The 20,648-nt window shown below is 34.2% G+C and overlaps 1 protein-coding gene across 1 annotated transcript in view; it reads right to left on the bottom strand.

Annotated features, from left to right (window-relative positions):
- Window positions 1-2,642: 2,642 nt before the first annotated feature.
- Window positions 2,643-20,648, bottom strand: part of LOC124541474 (protein phosphatase 1 regulatory subunit 3C) — a 60,260-nt gene continuing 42,254 nt past the window's right edge. The window contains exon 2 of the mRNA XM_047119388.1: window positions 2,643-7,450. Coding sequence (XP_046975344.1) covers window positions 6,583-7,443 — 861 coding nt within the window. The 5' untranslated portion in view covers window positions 7,444-7,450 and the 3' untranslated portion in view covers window positions 2,643-6,582. The remainder of the gene's footprint in view (window positions 7,451-20,648) is intronic.

The raw sequence follows: 20,648 nt of genomic DNA, 5'->3' as shown, positions 1-20,648 counted from the left end.
TATGATGACGAACCTTTTCTTATACCGAGTATACTTAAATGTCTAAATATAGCATGAACATCGCCTGGCGCCGCGTATAGTATAAAACGAACCAATGAAGGTGAACCATACTCGGGCTAGGTCACTTCCAAAGGTCAATGGAAATTTCAAAGATTACACAATTTTGAATTTTAAGCCATCACATTAAAGTTCAAAATACAATACCATTCCACATTCCAAATGCCCTTTAAAATGCCGGAATTGAACTCAATGTCATTAATAATTAATTAAATCCATTAATGTCTGTCTCGCTTTTGCTAACCGCTACTCGTGTGTACGACAAGGACAAAAAGATGTTATAATGTAAAAGGCTCAATATTTTTTAAACTATTGAGTTAGCGAGTCTCGAGCAATTCTGGATACAGACTTGGAAGGTTACCTCTTTACCGGGAATAATTTTTTTATTATTTAGGCTGTTCACCCTTGCTATACAGTGTTCCTTAGTAGAGCGATTAATTATATGGGATAATTATATTGACAGCAAGCCCATAAAATGTATACCATAAAACCATAGGAAATATGCCTTTTGCAATTCTTTGCAATTAGAGATATACTTTTCGTCAACAACGAGTTCGAGATGAGATAAACATAAAAAGTAGACGAAAATTCAGTGGTGCTTGTCTGGGTTTGAACCCGCAATCATCGATTAAAACGCACCACAACGCCATCACGGTTATTTTTAATATATTATTAAACAAAGCTTAGCAACAATGACACAGATACGGTAAAAAAATTACATGAATATCTGCGGTCGTTGACACTTTATCATTAATGCGGCTGCCATTCATACATGCACATGGACAGCTGGGAATAATACAATCATTAAATAAATCATTAATTACTTTGTTGCAAATAACAATGTTAGATGTCTACTAATTTGGGCCAAAGGGCTCGTCTCAAAGGTATGTACGCAAAGATGTGTCGAAGGGACGACCAATCTACCAAGACCACTAAGTGTTTTTAGATGGTGTCGAGCTATTTCGGGCCAAGCGGCTAATTTCAGTGACTACCTCTAGACCACCCAGCGATTTACACTAAGGGTACTAGAGTGGCATAATTAGGATGAGGAAAAAGTTTTTTAAAAGAAATTTTATGAATAAAAGTAGAAAAATAATATTATTGAATTTGACATCAACAACAACAACAGCTTGTAATTGTCCCACTGTTGGGTTCCTCTAAGGCCGCCTCTCCCTTTGAGGAGAAGGTTAGGAGCATATTCCACCACGGTGTCCCAATGCGGGTTTATGGAATACACATGTCGCAGAATTTCTATGAAATTTGACACATGCAGCCTACAGGTTGCCTCACGATGTTTTAATAAAACACCGAGCATGAGATGAATTGTTAACACAAATTAAGCACATGAATATTCATTGGTGCCTGGGTTTGATCGAGCAATCATCGGATAACATGCACGCGTTCGAACACTTCTAACCACTAGGCGATCTCGGCTAATTTGACATGGGTATTGTAAATCTAGGTTTGAATACGGAAGATAATGGATGATTCTAACGAAAACTGTAAAAATAAATATTGTAAACTATATTAAATATTATTAATTATTTGATATTCCTGTTTACTTGAGGCTGGGTCTCCAATATCTAAGTGTACCTTCGTTAATTGTGTAATAAGTTTATTTCTGTACCTTAATAAATTGTGTTTTAATGAATATGACCCATTACAAGGTTTTTGGACGTAGAGGACATCTAGCTGATAAAACATTGGCGCCATGCTTCATATATCATTGAATTACTCGCCGTATTAAGTTCATGTTCCAAATATCAACAAAACAATTATATTTATTAAGCTAGCTGTGCCCGCAACTTCGTGTGTATTTTAGAAAAAAGTGCTCGTTGTAGTCTATGTTACTCCTTACTTACCTTATATTAAATCAACTTTTCGCCAGTAAAAGTCGTGTCAAATTCGGCACAGCCGTTCCAAAGAGAAGCCAGACAAAAATTGTAATACTGGTCTTTTTGGAAAATGTGCCGTGTATACATTAAGTAAAAAGCAGTAATTTTTATATTACAAACAGACACTCTAATTTTATAATATTTATTGTTAATAACACCGTATGTATATTACAACTCAATCGGTTGTGTGAAACTGGCTTAAGAATTTGCAAAATATGATTCACAGATAAAAAAAAAATACGAGTGAAATGAAAAATAAAACGCTTGCAATTCAAACGTGACACTGGCGAAATTATCTGTTTGTTTGTGTCGACACAAATAAAAACACTTGCAATTATAATAAACAAAACACTATCATTTTGGCAGAAGCAGCTTAGATAATTCAATTTATTATTTTTATTGCATTTTATTATTCATTACGATAAAGTATCGGACTACAAAGAACTAAAACAAAAAAAGTTAACTGTATATTGGTGTGCGTGACAGCTACGCTACACTCACTAAACGTCAAACTATTGACGTGTGTGCGTGTTCTTGTTTTTTTTTTCTACGCATTCATCGCTCAGTCATTCTATCTAGAGCCTAGACAAATAATTGTCACTTTTAATGTCACTCATTTATTTATTGGCACTATCAACTTTAAACATTTACTTTAATTTATTTTCAGAAGATGAAATAAAAAAAACAATATTCACAATTAAATATTTAATAACCACAAAAAACGAGACAAGACCGGTCATTACATCTGTATACAATCATTATAATATATATCATTAACATTATATAAAAAATATAAACATCATTATCTCCTTAACAATTAATATTAATCAGTTCTTTCATTAAAACAGTTGGCTCTCTAAATACAACCCCGTTTCCATAAAAAAATATAATTGAACATCTTATATTATAATAAATAAACTTAATAAATTATAATAAAAAAATATTTAATTCGACCAATTACAAGAACTCATTAATTAAAAAAAATGTGTGTGTCACACAGATTAAATCATATCATTAAGCTACATGTCATGCACAAAGTATATACAAAATTATTTAAATGAACGCAACTATTCCTTAGCTTATATGTATGTAAAATAAATACTACGGTATACTGTGTCAATAGGATTATTTAACTGTGATTTTTCAAAATTAATGAGTTCTTGCAATTCATTAATAATTAATTATTATTTTTTAACAGATTATCATTGTTATTTGTCATGACACACCCTAATCACAAGTACATATTTCATAGAACATAAATTTCATAATTGTAATTCATTGAGATCAAATATAACAAATTCGCATTGTATAATCTGTTAAAAAAAAACATTTTCATACATTACTCACTATCATTAACTATACAATTTTGCACAACAAAATTGCAGTATGATATACAATATAAACGTAATCAGTTCTATTTTTTTATTTTAACAATTAAAATAAAAAAAAATCCCTTCTAACGAGCTATTTTTAATCTATACTATACCAATTAAGTTAAACACAGATAGATTTGTTGGAAGGTAAATTTCAATTAAAATTATAATTAAATAAGCATTACCATTGATTAACTATAAAATCAATTATTTAATGTTTAGCACAAATTGAGAAGCTGTGTAGCTGTAATATCTTTGCTTTCTACCAGAATAATTAAAAAAAATATAGATTAAGAACAATGTTTGAATTCAGCGCTAAAAGCGCTTTACAGCATTCGACATTTTTTGATAATTTTTAATTTTATTAATGTACATTAAAAAAATTGAAGCTGTCTTTTTCAAATTAATTAGTTATAATAATTACATACGATATTTCTTTTATTTCGTTTTTGTTTACAGTTTTTACAAAATAGTTTTGATCCTTATTTATGTAATGTATGACTTAAAGAATGTGGTTACTATACCTACACTTAAAACGGAATTACATTAATCTTGCATAAACTATTTTTTTTAAATCGTAATAACATTAAAAAAAGTAATAAATTTCAGGAACATTTTAATAATCAAATCAAACCTTTTTGGTAAACAATTCAAAAAACTTATTTATTATTTTAATTCAACTATAACTGGCATTTCAACACACTGACTTTTTTACTCTATTACTCTATGGCTTTAAAAATAATTTCTTGCGCTTTCACCCGCTCGAAATTGGAACTTTATTACAGACTATATAAAAAAATTTATGTTGGTTATCTGTTGTGCTGTCAAAAAAGGCGCGGAACAGAAAGATTAATCTTAACAAGTTAAAATTATAAGTTTAATATATTACTAAAGACATTTCCGTTTAAATAACATTAGGAATGTCTTTGAACTAGTTTAAAATTATCTGATACCCATTGAATTGATCTTATATTGATATTATAAATCTTTAATTTACACATAATACAATTATCTCATGTACATTATAATCAATGATCTAAACTTCATTGCCTAAACGATTTTGTTTGTAACGATGAATTTTTATTTATTATCTGTATTTATTTATTTTCAATTTCATTCAAACTATTAATAACATTTGCTATTATTATTACATAACGTAACTAAAAACTTCTAAATTATTATTAGATCTAATTTCTCGACGTGTTTTCGCTATAAAACGTGATATTGGCAGAATACTTTGCGATCAACGAGCGTGGATTCGCCGTGACAAAAAAAGCGGCCACCAAACGCAAGCGTAATGTCAAAATCTAAATAAGATTACGTTCGCGTAGTAACAAAATCAATTATAATCGTAAATCGAATTAGCAATCTTACGATTATATACATTGAAATAGGTATTTATTTAAATACAATTGGTTAGTAAGTATTGAATTATTCAGTGAAAGGTTATAACGAAATTTTAACAAAAGAAAATTGGTTCGATATCGCCCTTAATTACAATAAATTTCTCTAAGTACCTACCTATAAACAGTCCTTCAAGACTCATATGTTTTATTGAGAATAATTCACAATTTATCTTGCATTGTTTAAATTCTTGCCTTTATTATTAACCTTATCGCGTTATGCTAGACGCTTGGAGAATAAAAGTTATTTCAAGTCCCATGTTATCATTAACAATTACTTTAACCAAACAACTACATATTTATAACATATGTTGATACGCGAATTCAACGCACATTTCACCTTAAAATAATTACAGATCATTTTTGTTATATCAATATCGTATTCTACAGAGTTTCGAGTGTAATTTTAATGTGTAACTCCATTGCTCATTTATAATGACATAACATTAACTCTATACCAAGAATAAGCGTAATGTAAATGAAATAGTGGAAAGTGAATATTGAGGCGGTTCTTTTTAAGAATCAACATGGTGAAAATCATATGTTAAATAGTATTTGAACCAGATATATTTTGTCTACATTCGAGCTACCCACATGTCATTATAAATACTAATATTTATACTTCAGTGGAATAAAGATCCGAAGCGCCAAATGTTGCTTTTGGAAAAAGACGTTTATAATCGTTAGTTTTAATATCAAACCCCGAAATAAATATGGCGTTTCAGCGTTGAAATACAGACGCATAAAAATATCTTTCGTATATCAAATTGTGACGTTACGTCATCGTACAAGTTAGTTAACTTTCAAACTGTCTACGTAACATACAGTGTTTGATGTAATGTATCTTTAATTGTTTATTAATGGTTATTGATTTATTTTTAGTGATAAAACAATAATTGTCGACGACGATTTGATTGCCGATAGGCGGCTTGATTTCCGCTGTGTTTTTAGGCTTTGCCTTTACATACTAATATAAAAAGATTCTTAATCTCTTATTATCCCGAGAGTCGTTATCGTAAATAGTATAACCTCCCTTAAAAATTGAGCAATCAAATGATTAGCGCATTTAAATATTAAATAGTTTATCAGCTTAATTATGCTCAGTTTAAAAGTATTTAAATGCTAAACAGTAAAGTCTGCGTCATATACTTTTTGTTAACTTTTATGAGCGACAAACATATCATAAGTAATCTTGGATGCACTGTTTTTAACACAATTATAGTGACAAAATATTCAGCCTGTAGTCATAAAAACTAAGCTCCATTTAAAATTTCTTCCTCGTTATAAAGATCACGTCACCCAGCACAAAATGATATCTCAACCACCAAAATTGAAATTATTATTTTTTTTAATTTTAATACAGCTATGAAATAGAAAGTTCCTGCCATAGATATACAAAAATACATCCTACACTATGGGAATGTTTATGACATTAATTAACTATCATTGTTAATTAAAATTAAGCCAGTTATTTCTGAAGGATCAAAACTATTCGAATATTATATAAATCGGTTTGTGTGTAATTGAAAATAAGTCCATTATAAATGAAATGTCGAGTTTTTTTTTAATTCACAGTAAGTCTATATGTTCTAAGCTCACCCTCTGAGCCCACTTCCGTTCAATTGAGCACTTTATAATTTTAATAAAAATAAAACTATTCTCAACGATGTTTATCAGTCTCACTATAAACTATAGATATAAAAATATAAATTACTGAGAGCAGTCTATTTTCGAGCTTAGGAATAAACGACTACGAACCTCTGCTCCTTGAAGTTTTGAAGGTATGGCACAAGATCACAGACTGGCGGGCGCCATTGACAGACACTGATACCAAAATCGACACAGATGCACCTTTCACCAGTACGGCGTGTTTCCATTATCATTAGCTTTAACCGTCCACGAATTTCCATAGTTGATTCGTGCACACGCGATCGCCGGCGATTTCCTGACGGACGATTTCTCTATTGTATAATTCTCGCCGTTCCTGTTGTCCCAGTACTCGCTGCCCTTGCAGCGGAAGCAGACACAGAAGTCCAGCCGTCGGGAATGGATCGGCAGCTGCAGCCGGAAGCCGAAGGTGTCGTATGTCGACACGCCGCTCTTGCTCAAGGGGCCGGATTCGACGAACGCGCAATACGTGTCCTCCTCGGTCCGCCAGCCGTCGGACGTCGCTCGGACGAAAACCTCCTTGTTGAAGTCCAGGTTTTTCACCTTCACGGTCCCGTCCACCGCGCACTCGTCCTGTTTCACTATCACGTTCTCTAACGACACACAACACTCCGTGATCCGCCTCCTGAACTCCAAGTAGTCGGACGCCGGCTGCGGGAACCTCGGCTCCCATAGGTCGACGATTTGCGGCGGGGGTTTTCGTTCTGGCGACGGGCTGGGGATTATCTTCAACGCCCAATATGGAGGCACGTGCGAGGGTTCAGTCATGAACTTAACTTGTTCCAAAGCGTACCCTCGGTCGTCTGCGAACACAACACGTTTATTCTTCTTATCTGTGGACAGTCTGATGCAGGATCGTGGAGCTGATTTCAGGGTGAGTTGCACTGGCTTGAGAAGTGAAAGACATGGTGCTGAAAATCCACGCGTCGATATCTTCGAAGGTCTTCTTACTTGAGGCGTATGCGTGTAATCCGTCAAGAATCCGGCCGGCGGGCTGTGGCCGTAGAACATTTGCTCCGACGCGAGCATGTCTATCGCAGCGCACATCGCGTTTCTGTAAAAGAAAAACACGTGTGTATATTGCCGCGGTCAGCGGTGAACTAAACAGAATTACACGCGCCGCACGCTTATATAGCTGCGCGGGCGCTTGTCACGCGTTAGTACGAAAGAGTTGTAGTGTGACATCACGTTTGGGAGAAATTTCCGGACAAGGGTTTATTGACATTATGTTAATTGAAGATTTAGGTCAAGAGCGTTGCGGATGATTTGAGTTAAGTGAACATGATAATTGATGTTGACGGACATTTTATTATTATTATTATCCTCGCGAAACAAAGTCAAACTCTTGTCTTATCCACGTATTCGCTTTCCAAATTAACTTCTTGCTATAATTAGAATCTGGAACAAGTTATCAACATACAAATCAAATTCAAAATATTCTTTACTAGTTGTCGCCCGTGGCTTCGATCACGTTAGGGGTTGGTTGGTAGATGTTCAGAAAAAAAGTAGCCTTTGTCCCGCCTTGAAGTTGAAATTTGCTTTACACCAAATTTCAAGAAGTTCGGTACATTAATTTGTTCGTGAAAGAGTTATGGACAGACAGACAGATTTACTTTCACATTTATATTATTAGATTCTATTACGCATTTTTAATAAGAGTTCATTGGATATAATAATTCATTTATATGGATGTTATTGACTTATCAGTAATGAATAATGATTTCTGTAACAAATTAATTTTTAAGTTTAATGATTTTGCAGGTACCACCACCTCCTAGTAATATTATTGTGTTCCGGTTTTAGGAGCGAAAGAGTTAGTATTTTTGTAGGCATAAGTGACATAACACCTTATTATCCAAGACGCTCATTATCAAAGCAAGGGATGGTTAATATTTCCTACAGGGACATTGGCTAAGGGTTGTCGTGACCTCTATCCATTAGGTAGACGTTTTGCCAGCCAGCCTGCTTTTAAATACGCATTCAATATACCAGTCTCAGTTTAATCTGCGCATTGTGTGTCTCTGGATCCAAAGTCCATGTTTAACAAGCAGTTGTAATAAAATAATGTTCTGATGTAATGTAGATCTAAACAATATCGAAGCAATGATCAATCGGAAAGTTTTTAACGATAATCGCAATCACGAAGACGACACACGCCTTAAGATCGTGAGTAATTAACTGGTCTCGGGTTATTGACATATTATTAATCTATTAAATGATAACGGACGTACAAATAGAATCATTATCGCGCTGAAATATATTTAGAGCTACGATTTAATTATAGTTCAATTTGCATTCATACTACGACCTTACGACGTAGATATCTGTTTGTACATTGTTTGAATAAAAATGCAATGTTTTGGGGCAATAATTAACAGCCAGCTAAAGCCAACTGCCTCTATGGAGCTCCTTAGTAAGTACCTTTACTCCTAAATAGAAAGTACGCAGCTAATTCAACACACATTTGTTGTTTACTGATATTATTATTAGCTCATTTAGAAATGAATACATGAATGACGTATCATCCTTTATAAATGTATAGCAATCGTATAGCAATGAAAATAGGAATATACTTCATTATATACATAGAAAAGCTTTGTGTGCCGCAGTTTAAACCGTATTATTTATATAAACAACGGTTATTATAACTACAAATATACCGAACGTATCGGCTTAAATACGTGATAATTTATATAAGTATTTACGATAGATTGTTATTTACACTATTATTTTATCTATAAATGTAAATAAATTAAACATATAATAAAACTTATGACCGTGTTATGTATATAATACGACGTATTATTAGTAAATAAGTCGATTCATTAATCCTTATTTTATCATTATTACGCGGTTAATTATAGGAAACTTGAGACCACTATTTATATGAAATTAAGATTTGTGTACGTAATCGAATTAAATTACACGCATATTGTAGTAAAAATATAATAATTATCACGGTTAATTATGCAAATCAAACATTTTACTAATTATAAAACGCATTGATTGGTTACCAGTGTCATAATTAACTTAAAGCTGTTTACACGTTACTTAATGTGTTATTTAATCACTAAAATAAACGCAAACCTATTTTAAAATATAATTACGTATTATATAATAATAGCAAATAATTAACGAGATTGTTTACGTTGAAATATTATCAGATATAATTGTTGTAACACTAGTTCGGAACTATCAAAACGTGTAGAAGCGTAGACTATAAAATTATTATTTAATAACAATTTTATCTGTGTTTTTTCGTATATAAACCCGTGACTTTCCCTAAAGATCCTCATGGTCTATCTTTTCGGCTATCACGGCTATTTGTAACAATATGTCACATTTAGATTAGATTACATAATATAAAAAGTATATCTGGATTATTAAAAGGTTTCTTTATCACTTCAAGCACGTTCAATCAAAAAAAAAAAAAAATACATCGACTGCATTAAAAACTCCTTTGTCATAATTAAAAAAAAAACATCCCAATCTCTCCACAAACATGGCCGCCCCACAGACCACGCCGCTAGCACTGCTGCACGCCGGCTCCGCGCGTGATAACATTACAACTATTTATGTATTTGTAATGTGTCGCGCGATGTCAAACAATGTTGAACAGACAAACATAATGGCGATTTTAATGTCACAGACAATGCCACGGCATTTAGAAAGAAATAGCAGTATAACGAGCTGTATTTTTTTTTAACTAAAGCAGACCATCACTCTGTTTAAGACATAAATATTGAAAGCGTAAAAAAAGTAAAAATACTTTTAACGCTGTACCGCCAACTGTTGGCCAAACGTTGCCAACCAATCGAATTCGATATTTGAATTTAATGATGCACAAAAACATTCCTTATTTAATAACGTAAATGAACAATTATTGCTTTAGCGTATTTTAACTGTTTTTCTTGTCTATATTTAACAAGTGTAGAATCATAGACTTCCAAAATTATAGACAGTCTATACTTCTATACTAATATTATAAATGTGAAAGTAACTCTGATGTCTGTCGCTCTTTTACGACCAAACCGCTGAACCGAATTTGATAAAATTTGTTTTGAAGCAAATTTAAACACCAATAAAGGACATAGGTTACTATTTTGCCAAAAAACCTGACAACCAACCGAGGAGCGAAGACGCGGGCGATAACTAGTAAACAATATTTAATACAATGTAGTAAGTATTTGTTGTTTATGCAATATCAAAATTCCTTTCAAAATTTTAACCTATATAATAGGTCGTGGAACTGGTTTAAAATTTAGATGCAAGATTTTTGGTAGGTGGACTAGTAAATTTCCCTCCAATGTTATGTGGTTTGGCATTGGCGCTATGAAATATTAACCACCGCCAACACACCGCCAACCTTAGGATCTAAATTATGTCCTTAGTACCTGAATAAGACTTCAAACTAGAACATATTGATAATAGGTAGTTCTGATTAGCGGTAGATTATGTGTTGTATGATTCCTACCCAGACTGGCTAACACAAAACCCTGTAGAGTAAAATTGCAATTATGGTAATTTAATAGTTGGCAAAAATAGCTGTATTCATTAATTCGGCCAAAGCTGTTTTTGAAGAACGTTTATACAATGAAAAAAAAAAACACTTAACACAATAAGTATTAATAATTCTATTGTATTTTATAATTATATTTAAAATCGCGATAAAAGCCGTAAGTTCAAATGACTCATTATCAATTTCGACGAAAAATCACGCCTTTTTATGCCTCTGTTTTGTTTTACACGAAACGCTTTTCTGTAAGTGATATTTATTGACTACATCGTTCTCAGAATAGTGCTAGATTATCTAAAAAGGGACTACCAACAATTTTGAAGCAAAACATTTCACTTATTTATTTTGAGGATATCTTTGTCAGTGGGCGCCACAGGATCGCTTACGCAGTAGAATGCGACAAGACGGAAAGGGTGTTTTAATGGGTATTCCGGTGTACCGGGGCGCACCCGGCGTCCTGGGCTACAACGAGTCCCACATACCCTCCACTTCACATGGAGGGCATGCTTTTTTCCAGCGAGGAAAAAAAGATTAAGAACATATTTTCGTAAAGAAAGAAAAATCGGAATTGGGAACAAATTTGCGGTGTGGAAGAAAAAGTATATTTTAGGAGTTAGAAAGGGTAAAGGGATGATTACAGCAAATGAAGCATCTATATATGATTGTGATTTTTCATTATACATCATTGCTGTTAGTTCTGCAGACCGTAACAGCGCCACTGGGCGGGACGTCACAAGACTCCGCCTTGTAATTTGAGCCTGCTCGTCTGACGTCTATCCTGAAGGTTTCCGACGAGAACACGCCTCTCAGAACATGGTCAGGTTAAAGAGAACATGTAAGGTCATGGTTAGTGGAAGTTAGGAATGTTAATTTGTGGTAATATTTGATCACATGCTCGCTACACAGTCATCGCGAAGTTAAGCCATGTTTCAAGCGACATTTTTGGATGCAGATAATTTGGAAACGGTGGTTCTAGAGCTAATCATAATAAAGAGTTATTTCTGACTTGTCAGAGAAACATTGTGAAAATACACACTAATATATGTAATGTAAATAAAAGTCGTATTCTATATTAATCAGGAATAATGTATCTCGCTATAAGTATTGACGACCTCCGTGGTCGAGTGGTGTGTAAACCAGTTTTCATGGGTACGCCACTCCGAGGTCCCGGGTTCGATTCCCGGCCGAGTCGATATAGATTATCTTTAGTTTTCTACATTGTCTTGGGTCTGGGTGTTTGTGATACCGTCGTTACTTCTAATTTTCCACAACACAAGTGCTTTAGCTACTTACATTGGGATCAGAGTAATGTATATGATGTTGTCTCATATTTTAAATATCTTATATTTAATTTAAAAAAAATAAGTGTTAAATTTCTTTTCATTAGATAATTATAATTCCAGCGATGACACTTACAGTGTGAAACAGTACTAGAGGTTTATATATGTATATTATATGATATTTGACAGTGAAGACACGTTTGAAAAGCTGGTGGAGAGGATACATATAGTGACTATCAAAAAGATTCTGGTTTACATCTTGAAATTTCCAAATTAGGGACGATCTCATAATAAATGCCCGAATAATATCCAGACCAAAAACCAGAATCCGAAAAATGGAAATAACTACCTGGTAATATAAATATACATACAGACATACTAAACTAAAATTAAAATATTTAAAATTCAAATTTATTCTTTTTAAATTATTTTTGGCTGGTTTGACCACTGAAACCAACTTTGTATATAAGTTATATGTTTTGCTCGTTGTAAATAAACTGTAAGGTTCTTTATGAGTCATAAAAAGTTTTTTAACCCAAAGGGTAACATCGCTGGAGATACATACACAAAAAAACACATTTAAAATAAATTAATTTACAAAAACGATTGGGTTGATAATTTGGAAAGCAACTTCCACGACCAGCCTCGGCTTCACACGGCTGCAATACTGATACTAAATAATTATACTACAGAATTTGTTTATTTACGACATCACATTACAAACTTCTAAAATCATCAATGTTTCTTTACTATATTCATCATCATCATCATCATCATCATCATCAGCCTATTTTTGTCCACTGCTGGACATAGGCCTCTCCCAGTGCACGCCACTGTGGTCTTTCTATATATATATACTATTTTGTCCATGTATTATATACAAAAACCTTCCTCTCGAATCTCTCTATCTATTAAATAAAACCGCATCAAAATCCGTTGCGTCGTTTTAAAGATTTAAGCATACATTTAATTTGATTTAAGATAGGGACAGAGAAAGCGACTTTGTTATATACTACGTAATGATTCTTGAGTATTAAGTAAAAATGCTTCAATGTATTTTTTCTAGGAATGGAAGATCAGCAATTTTATTTAATAGCCCTATTACAATTAACACTAATTAATTTATCAAGTTTTACATTTAACAATTGCTGTAATATATGTTCGTATTACTTATGAAATAAATTACATATACATTGAGTAATCGATAATTTCCAGTTAGTACTTTGACTTTCAAGTATTTCATTATCGAAATTAAACGAAATGAAATAACTCTTGACCCAGACTTATGAACATCGTTTAGAGGGCATTTAGTGGAACACTGGACTTTGTGAAATCATTGATTTTTGCTGGCAGGAGTCAGTAGAGTAGAGGTGCCGGGAAGCAAATATGGTATGATGAAGAGTGGTCACCACCGACCATAGATATTGGCGCTGTATTACATCATTCCCGACACAGCCAATGTGCGAACCACGTTGGGAACAAATAGGTTATGTACCTTGTGTTGAAGTTACACTGGCCCACTCACGAGTGTAAACGTACTGCTGTTTAGCGGTGGAATATACGTTGAGTATCCAGATAGACTTGCACAAAGACCTACCAAGTACTGAATCCGATTTCACGCATAATTCGGTGACTAATAACCCATAACTAGAATATATACTTCTATAGTCTGGACCGATTGAAATGGCGTTGGACAGGCCACATGCTACGCTGCAAGACAGAAAAATGGAGCAAGCAGGTAACACTCTGGTACCCAAGAGATGGAAGTAGACATCGGGGACGTCCAACAAGAAGATGGGAAGACGATTCTCGCTTAGCCTTGCGACCTTACTGGACCAGAGTAGCGACAGAGTACAATGGAAGCAGTTGGAACTGAGGGACATTTTATAACAACAACACAACTATATACATACAAATATCTTAATTGTTCGGAATAAAGGGCTGTAATAATACTTCTATACTAATTTTACAAATTTGATGAAATTTGGTGTCAAGCAAACTTGAACTGAAAGAAAAGACATAATCTCCTTTTTTTGCCTGACACTTGATAACCTAACCATAAAACGCGAGCGACAACCAGAATAAAATAAAAATGTCTTTAACAATATAGTTCCTTTATGACGACCTCCATGGTCGAGTGGTGTGTACACCGGTTTTCATGGGTACGCCACTCTGAGGTCCCGGGTTCGATTCCCGGCCGAGTCGATGTAGATGACCATTAGTTTTCTATGTCGTCTTGGGTCTGGGTGTTTGTGGTACCGTCGTTACTTCTGATTTCCATCACACAAGTGCTTCAGCTACTTACATTGGGATCAGAGTAATGTATATCACATACATTACTCTGATCATCGTTTTCTCATATTTATCATATTATTTATCATATTCTTGTGTGAACTCGTTTATTAATATATGAATTAATAACATTAAATACTTAAATCACAGTAAATTTTTAACATGATTAAGTTCAAAATTGATAAAAATGGCTGCTTCGTTTGAACTCAGGACTTGAAACCGCCGTATAAGCGAGCCTCTGGGCCAATGAGGCTACAATATAAAACTTAATTACATCTATATATGGACACAAATACTACAGATTCCAAGCGCTTTGTCAAGACGCTTGCCAACTGCGTTTTGTACGAGCCGCATGCCTCGAGAGTCGAACTGACCCGCTCGTAATGTCCAAAACTAATAAGTACATACATATTAAGAACAATAGCAACACGTGCATGTCTTTGACTGTCTATATCTGGTGGTAAGCGGTCACCACTTTAGACATTAGTATCTCTAATCCGCCAATATTCGGAACTAATATTATGTCCCTTAGAGCTCCACTAGGTCACTCACCTTTCAAATGGTTATTTGAACCTGTAACGTTAAAGTACAATTTTTATTCTGGCCATTGGGGTTCCACTGGGTCACTTACCGTTTCAAATTGTAAGATTCTATATTGGAACTTGCCTGGGTTTTGTATAGTTGAGTAGTATTACGTTGTAGCCCCACCCTATGCCCACCTCCATCGCGTACCGTCTTCCCCCACGCGTGACTCGCAGGCTTAAAATAAATATAGACACTGTCATCTTGCCCAAGGTCAGGAGACGTTTGCTATTTATAAGTTAATTGACGCACTATGCGGAAAATCATGATAATCTATCTTATTTAATAGTCGATTTAGAAGGAAGGATGCCAGTAGTTCATACGTATGTATGTAAAGTTGTTTAAAAAACTTGTATGAATAAACAAATTCCTGAATCACACTTACGTTTGGTTCACTCTAAATATATATAGTCTCCATTTTTCAAATATAGAACACCCACCGACTGCGACCTGATTCGAGGTCGAGGAGCGATCCCATAGGAGTCACCCTTAGTACGAACGTCACTCCGGGCCCGAAAGGGTTCACGATTCAAGGATTCCATCTTGAATCGTGAACCCTTTCAGTACTCGCTAATGCTCTGAAGGACTGTGCACTGTGCAGCAAAACAGTACAATACAACGAACAGCTGCATGTGGAGCCTGTAAATTTCCCACAGCTGGGTTAAAACATCCTCTCCCTTTGAGAAGGTAAAAAAAATATTAAACCGTGCTGTTCCAATGCGGATTGGCTGATTCACATGTGTCACAATTTCGTTCCAATCATACACATGCAGGTTTCCTCGCCATGTTTTTTGAAATGAATTATAAACACAAATGAAGCACACGAAAATTCAGTGGTGCTTGCCTCTGTTCTAAAATAATTGTTAAGCCTAAGTCATGTGGATTACTAGCATACGTATTCATAAATAGAGAACCATTTGAAAGGCAACTTATCCCCAATTAGCAACAGTCAGCCGACACGTGCCCGATAAGCGGTCTGCTCGTTATCTTATCGGCGCACTTTCGATTGAAACCTCATTTATGAGGTAGTCAGTTGACGGGGCGTTTTGCTATTAATAGAAGCGAGATTTGACGGATTGAAGATGAGTTACTGAAACAACAACAACCTGTTAATTACCCACTGCTGGGATAAGGCCTCCTCTCCCTTTGAGGAGAAGATTTGGAACATATTCCACCACGCTTTTCCAATGTAGGTGTTAGGAATAAACGTGTGGCAGAATTTATATGCAGGTTTCCTCACGATGTTTTCCTTCGCCGCCGAGCACGAGATGAATTATAAACACAAATTAAGCACACATATATATATATATAGTGGTGCTTGCCTGGGTTTGAACTCGCAATTATCGGTTAAGATGCACGCGTTCTAAAAACTAGGCCATCTCGGCTCTTGGCTATTGAAAATACACGCTGAATTATTTTGATTAGTCTTTGACAAATAGTACTAGTTTTTACTTCTTGTATGGCTTCAGTAAAAGTCTTGTCCTTGTTTATGGAAGAATCTATTTGAGGGGCGATGTAATCAATTATTAAAGGCTTAGAAATAGCTTAGTCTAATTATTACAGTTATTTAAAACGGGATATTTTCCACGTTATTATCTTTATTTGCCGGAGCTCGATGTTTCGACATTATCTACGAATGTCTTGTTCACGAGACTGAGGTTTACTGGTAAAAGAAAAAAAAAGTAAAAGTAAAGTAACAGGGATAAGGCCTCCTCTTACATTAAGGAGTGGGTTTGGAGCATATTCCACCACGCTGTCCAATGCGGGTTGGTGGAAATTGGTATGCACATGTGGCAGAATTTCGACGAAATTAGACACATGCAGGTTTCCTCACGATGTTTTCCTTCACCACCGAGCACGAGATGAATTATAAACACAAATTGCTTGCCTGGGTTTGGACTCGCAATCATCGGTTAAGATGCACATAACCACTGGGCCATCTCAGCTCATAGGTTTACCGGTAGATGTTGATAATGTGAGAAATGTCCATATCGGACTACCTCCTGGCACATACCAAACGTATGAGCGTTTGCTGCCTAAACTCTTGTCATCACTACCATTGTCACTTTCACGCCTACTATAACAAAGACCAATAGTAGAGTTAAATTAAATTTAAAATCCTAGTCTTTATCAATTAGTCTAATGACTAGCTAATAAAGCCACAGATTTCAAGGTTCAGATCCTAGATGTGGTGCAGTTAGAGGTTGAATTGAGTTTACATCTTGCCAAAATTAATGCCAATGGTTTAATGGCTTGTAAAATATATTAATGTGTATGTTTTATTATAAAAAGAAATAAATAAATAAATAAATAAAATAAAAATAAATAATTTCTGACAAATTATTATTCAGAGATAAAAGAAAATTTTGATCTAAAAATAAAAATATAACTTAATCTTTACGTATATTTACATAAAAAATTATCAACACTAAAGCCTTAATTACATAGAAATTAATATTAAAGTCTGTTCAAATCACGAACGCGTGCAGTGGTCGCAAAGATACAAACAGCATTAATCAGCACTCCTATCAATATGGTATACATAGATTACTAGCTGTTCCCCGCAGCTTTGCTCACGTAGAATATGAATATATTTACAAATTAACTTAAAATAAAACGTTCAACCCCTATTTTACCCCCTCAAGGGTAGAAATACACCTTAGTGATTGCCTTGATATGACATTTTATAAGTATAGATCAACCGCCTAAAATATGATTTTTATGCTTCTAGTTCTGAAAATGACTTTAATAAAAACCTTTCATCCCACTTTTCAACCTTTCACGGGCTATTATTGTACTAAATTTAATTTAAATCGGTCCGGTAGTTTGGGCGTGAGAGAAAGAGAAAGAGTTACTTTCGCATATTTAATATTTGTATGGATAAATAAAATTAAAAATGTAAAAAAAATGTCAAAGAAAAGTGAATCATTAGCGGAGCTAAACATGCGTGTTCCACAAGGATCAATTTTGGTTCCATTTTTATTTTTGATATACATAAATGAACTTCCTTTTCACTTTAAAGGTATCATAGATATTGTATTGTTTGCTAATGATACTTCATTGCTTTAGGAAGTTGACAGGAAGCAAGGTAATTATGACAATGTAAACAATGAATTATTACTGATACAAAGATTGTTTACAAAGAAAAATAATACAATATGTTAAAAAGACAAAACGTGAACCTTATCATATGTAAGATAAGAAAAACGTTAACTTTATACAATAGTGATCTAAATGTAACCGATACTACAGTATTTCTTGGAATTACTTTAGATATAATATTGTAGTGGAATCCTCATATATCATCTGTTGTGGAGATAGTTCCACGGCATACGTGGTGAGAAATGTTACACAACTAAGTGATGTTGATACTGCTCGCTTTATATACTTTGGTTAATTTCATAGTATTATGTCTTATGGCATTGCTTTGGGGTTGATTATTTATGTAATTTATTTGGTTCTTTAACAATGTGTACACTGATTATAACAAATGTAAAATTATGTTCCAAGTGTAAACAATTACTTAAAGAAGATCACAGCATGCGCTAAAAGAAAACAATCAACATCTTAAACTAATTTGAAAACGAATTACAACAACAACAACAGCCTGTAAATTCCCACTGCTGGGCTAAAGGCTTCCGCTCCCTTTGAGGAGAAGGTTTGGAACATATTCCACCACGCTGTTCCAATGCGGGTGGAATACACATGTGGCAGAATTTCTTTGGAACTTGTGTTTAATGTTTTCCTTCACCGCTGAGCATGACATGAATTATAAAGACATAGCACATGAAACAGCGGTGCTTCCATTGGTTTGAACCCGCAATCATCGGTTAAGATGCACGCGTTCTAACCACTGGGCCATCTCGACTCGAAAACGAATTAAATGAAAGTTAATTAAAAGGAAAGAAAAAATGACAATGTATTAAAAATATATATGAGAAAGGATGTATCAATTGACATATTTTATTGCCCAGTACGATCTTTTTCATTGACGCAATGGACAAGAAATGAAATAGCAATGGGAAAGATATGGATAGAGTGACAAGCTCATACGATCAACATCTGTTTCAATCCTTCTGCAAACTTCACTTGAAAAGAGTTGTAATGTCAGACAAACGGATAATAATCTTATGTAAATTATAACGATTGGGTTAATTGCAGATTTTATAACATTTATAACATTGGATTTCGATTATTTATGGATGTTTTTATATGCTATACTTAGTGTTGACACAATATGTTTACAACAATATTACGTACAAAGTTATGTTGCGCAGTACACCGTTTCTGCCAACTAAGGAATCTCTGGGAACCAAACCTTCCGTGTGTAATAAAACTATTAACTGTGTTAATACTTTTATTAATTTATGTCACTTTATTAATTTACCAATCGATACATATATTGTTTATCCGCTTATTGTATATAATTATATCCTTTGACCGCCCATCCACGAATGTAGCTTCCGCCCTGCCCGTTCAAAATCCACCGTCTTTTGTTTCTCTCTTGCCGGGCAGCACCAGTTTGCCGCACCACGCCACGAGAGGCAGTGACGGAAGTCCCACAATACGGTGTCGATAACCGAATCAATAATCATACTAATAAATGTCACTTCAAATAAAAACGTATTTAAAAATTAAAGCCGTACTAAATATTATTATTTCACTTCAAATTATATAAATATATTTCAAAAAAATGATGACACGTGATTTTCCAGTAACTTGCTGATTTTACATTGTATAGTTTTATGCGTAACGAATCATTACATGATTGGCATCCAATTCTGTCACATGCAATGATGTTGTAGTAAACAGATATGTTATTAACGCGCAAAAAGTGAAGACTAGAAAACGTCTTAATTGGGACGTTCGCCTTTAGTTGTTTTACATAGTATTTCGTATTAAATACGCTATAATACATCATAATTACGTACTACGTTGTGCGTAATTAAAACATCTAGTTATCCCTTTGACTTGTTTTTATCAAGCTATCCTTTTTACTTTTAACGAAATGTAAAAATAAAGTAAGACAAACGATCCCCGGCGCGGCACACTTTTCAACCGACTTCCAAAAGGAGGAGGTTATCAATTCGTCTGTATTTTTTTTTTTTTTTTTTTTTATGTTTGTTACCTCATAACTTTTTACTGGGTGGACCGATTTTGATAATTTTTTTTTGTTTGAAAGGTAGTGCTTCCCGTGGGGTCCCATTTTTTTTATTTTTTTTCCGATGATGGTATCCATGTGAAAACGACATAAGTCTTAAATTTGCATTATGTATATGCGCGACAAATAGGTGAATAACTGAAATTCACGTTAACCAATTTTGATAATTCTTTTTTTATTATAAAATATATACTTCAAGGGTAATTTGGTGAAAGTTTGGTAAGGTTCTGAGCACAGGACCCATGACAAAGTAACGGAACGGAAGGGAACGGAACAATTCTGAGGAGCACGTTAGCGATACTCGGTCGAATCTTTTATTTATAGGTTATTTGGATATTTGAGTCACCTTCCGTAATGTGGTTATGTTTATGTAATTATCATAGTCGAATATTATAATCAACTAGCTACCCACCCCGGCTCC

This window comes from Vanessa cardui, chromosome 28 (assembly GCF_905220365.1).
Source record: "Vanessa cardui chromosome 28, ilVanCard2.1, whole genome shotgun sequence".
NCBI lineage: Eukaryota > Metazoa > Arthropoda > Insecta > Lepidoptera > Nymphalidae > Vanessa > Vanessa cardui.
This window is presented reverse-complemented; position numbering and strand designations above follow the sequence as displayed.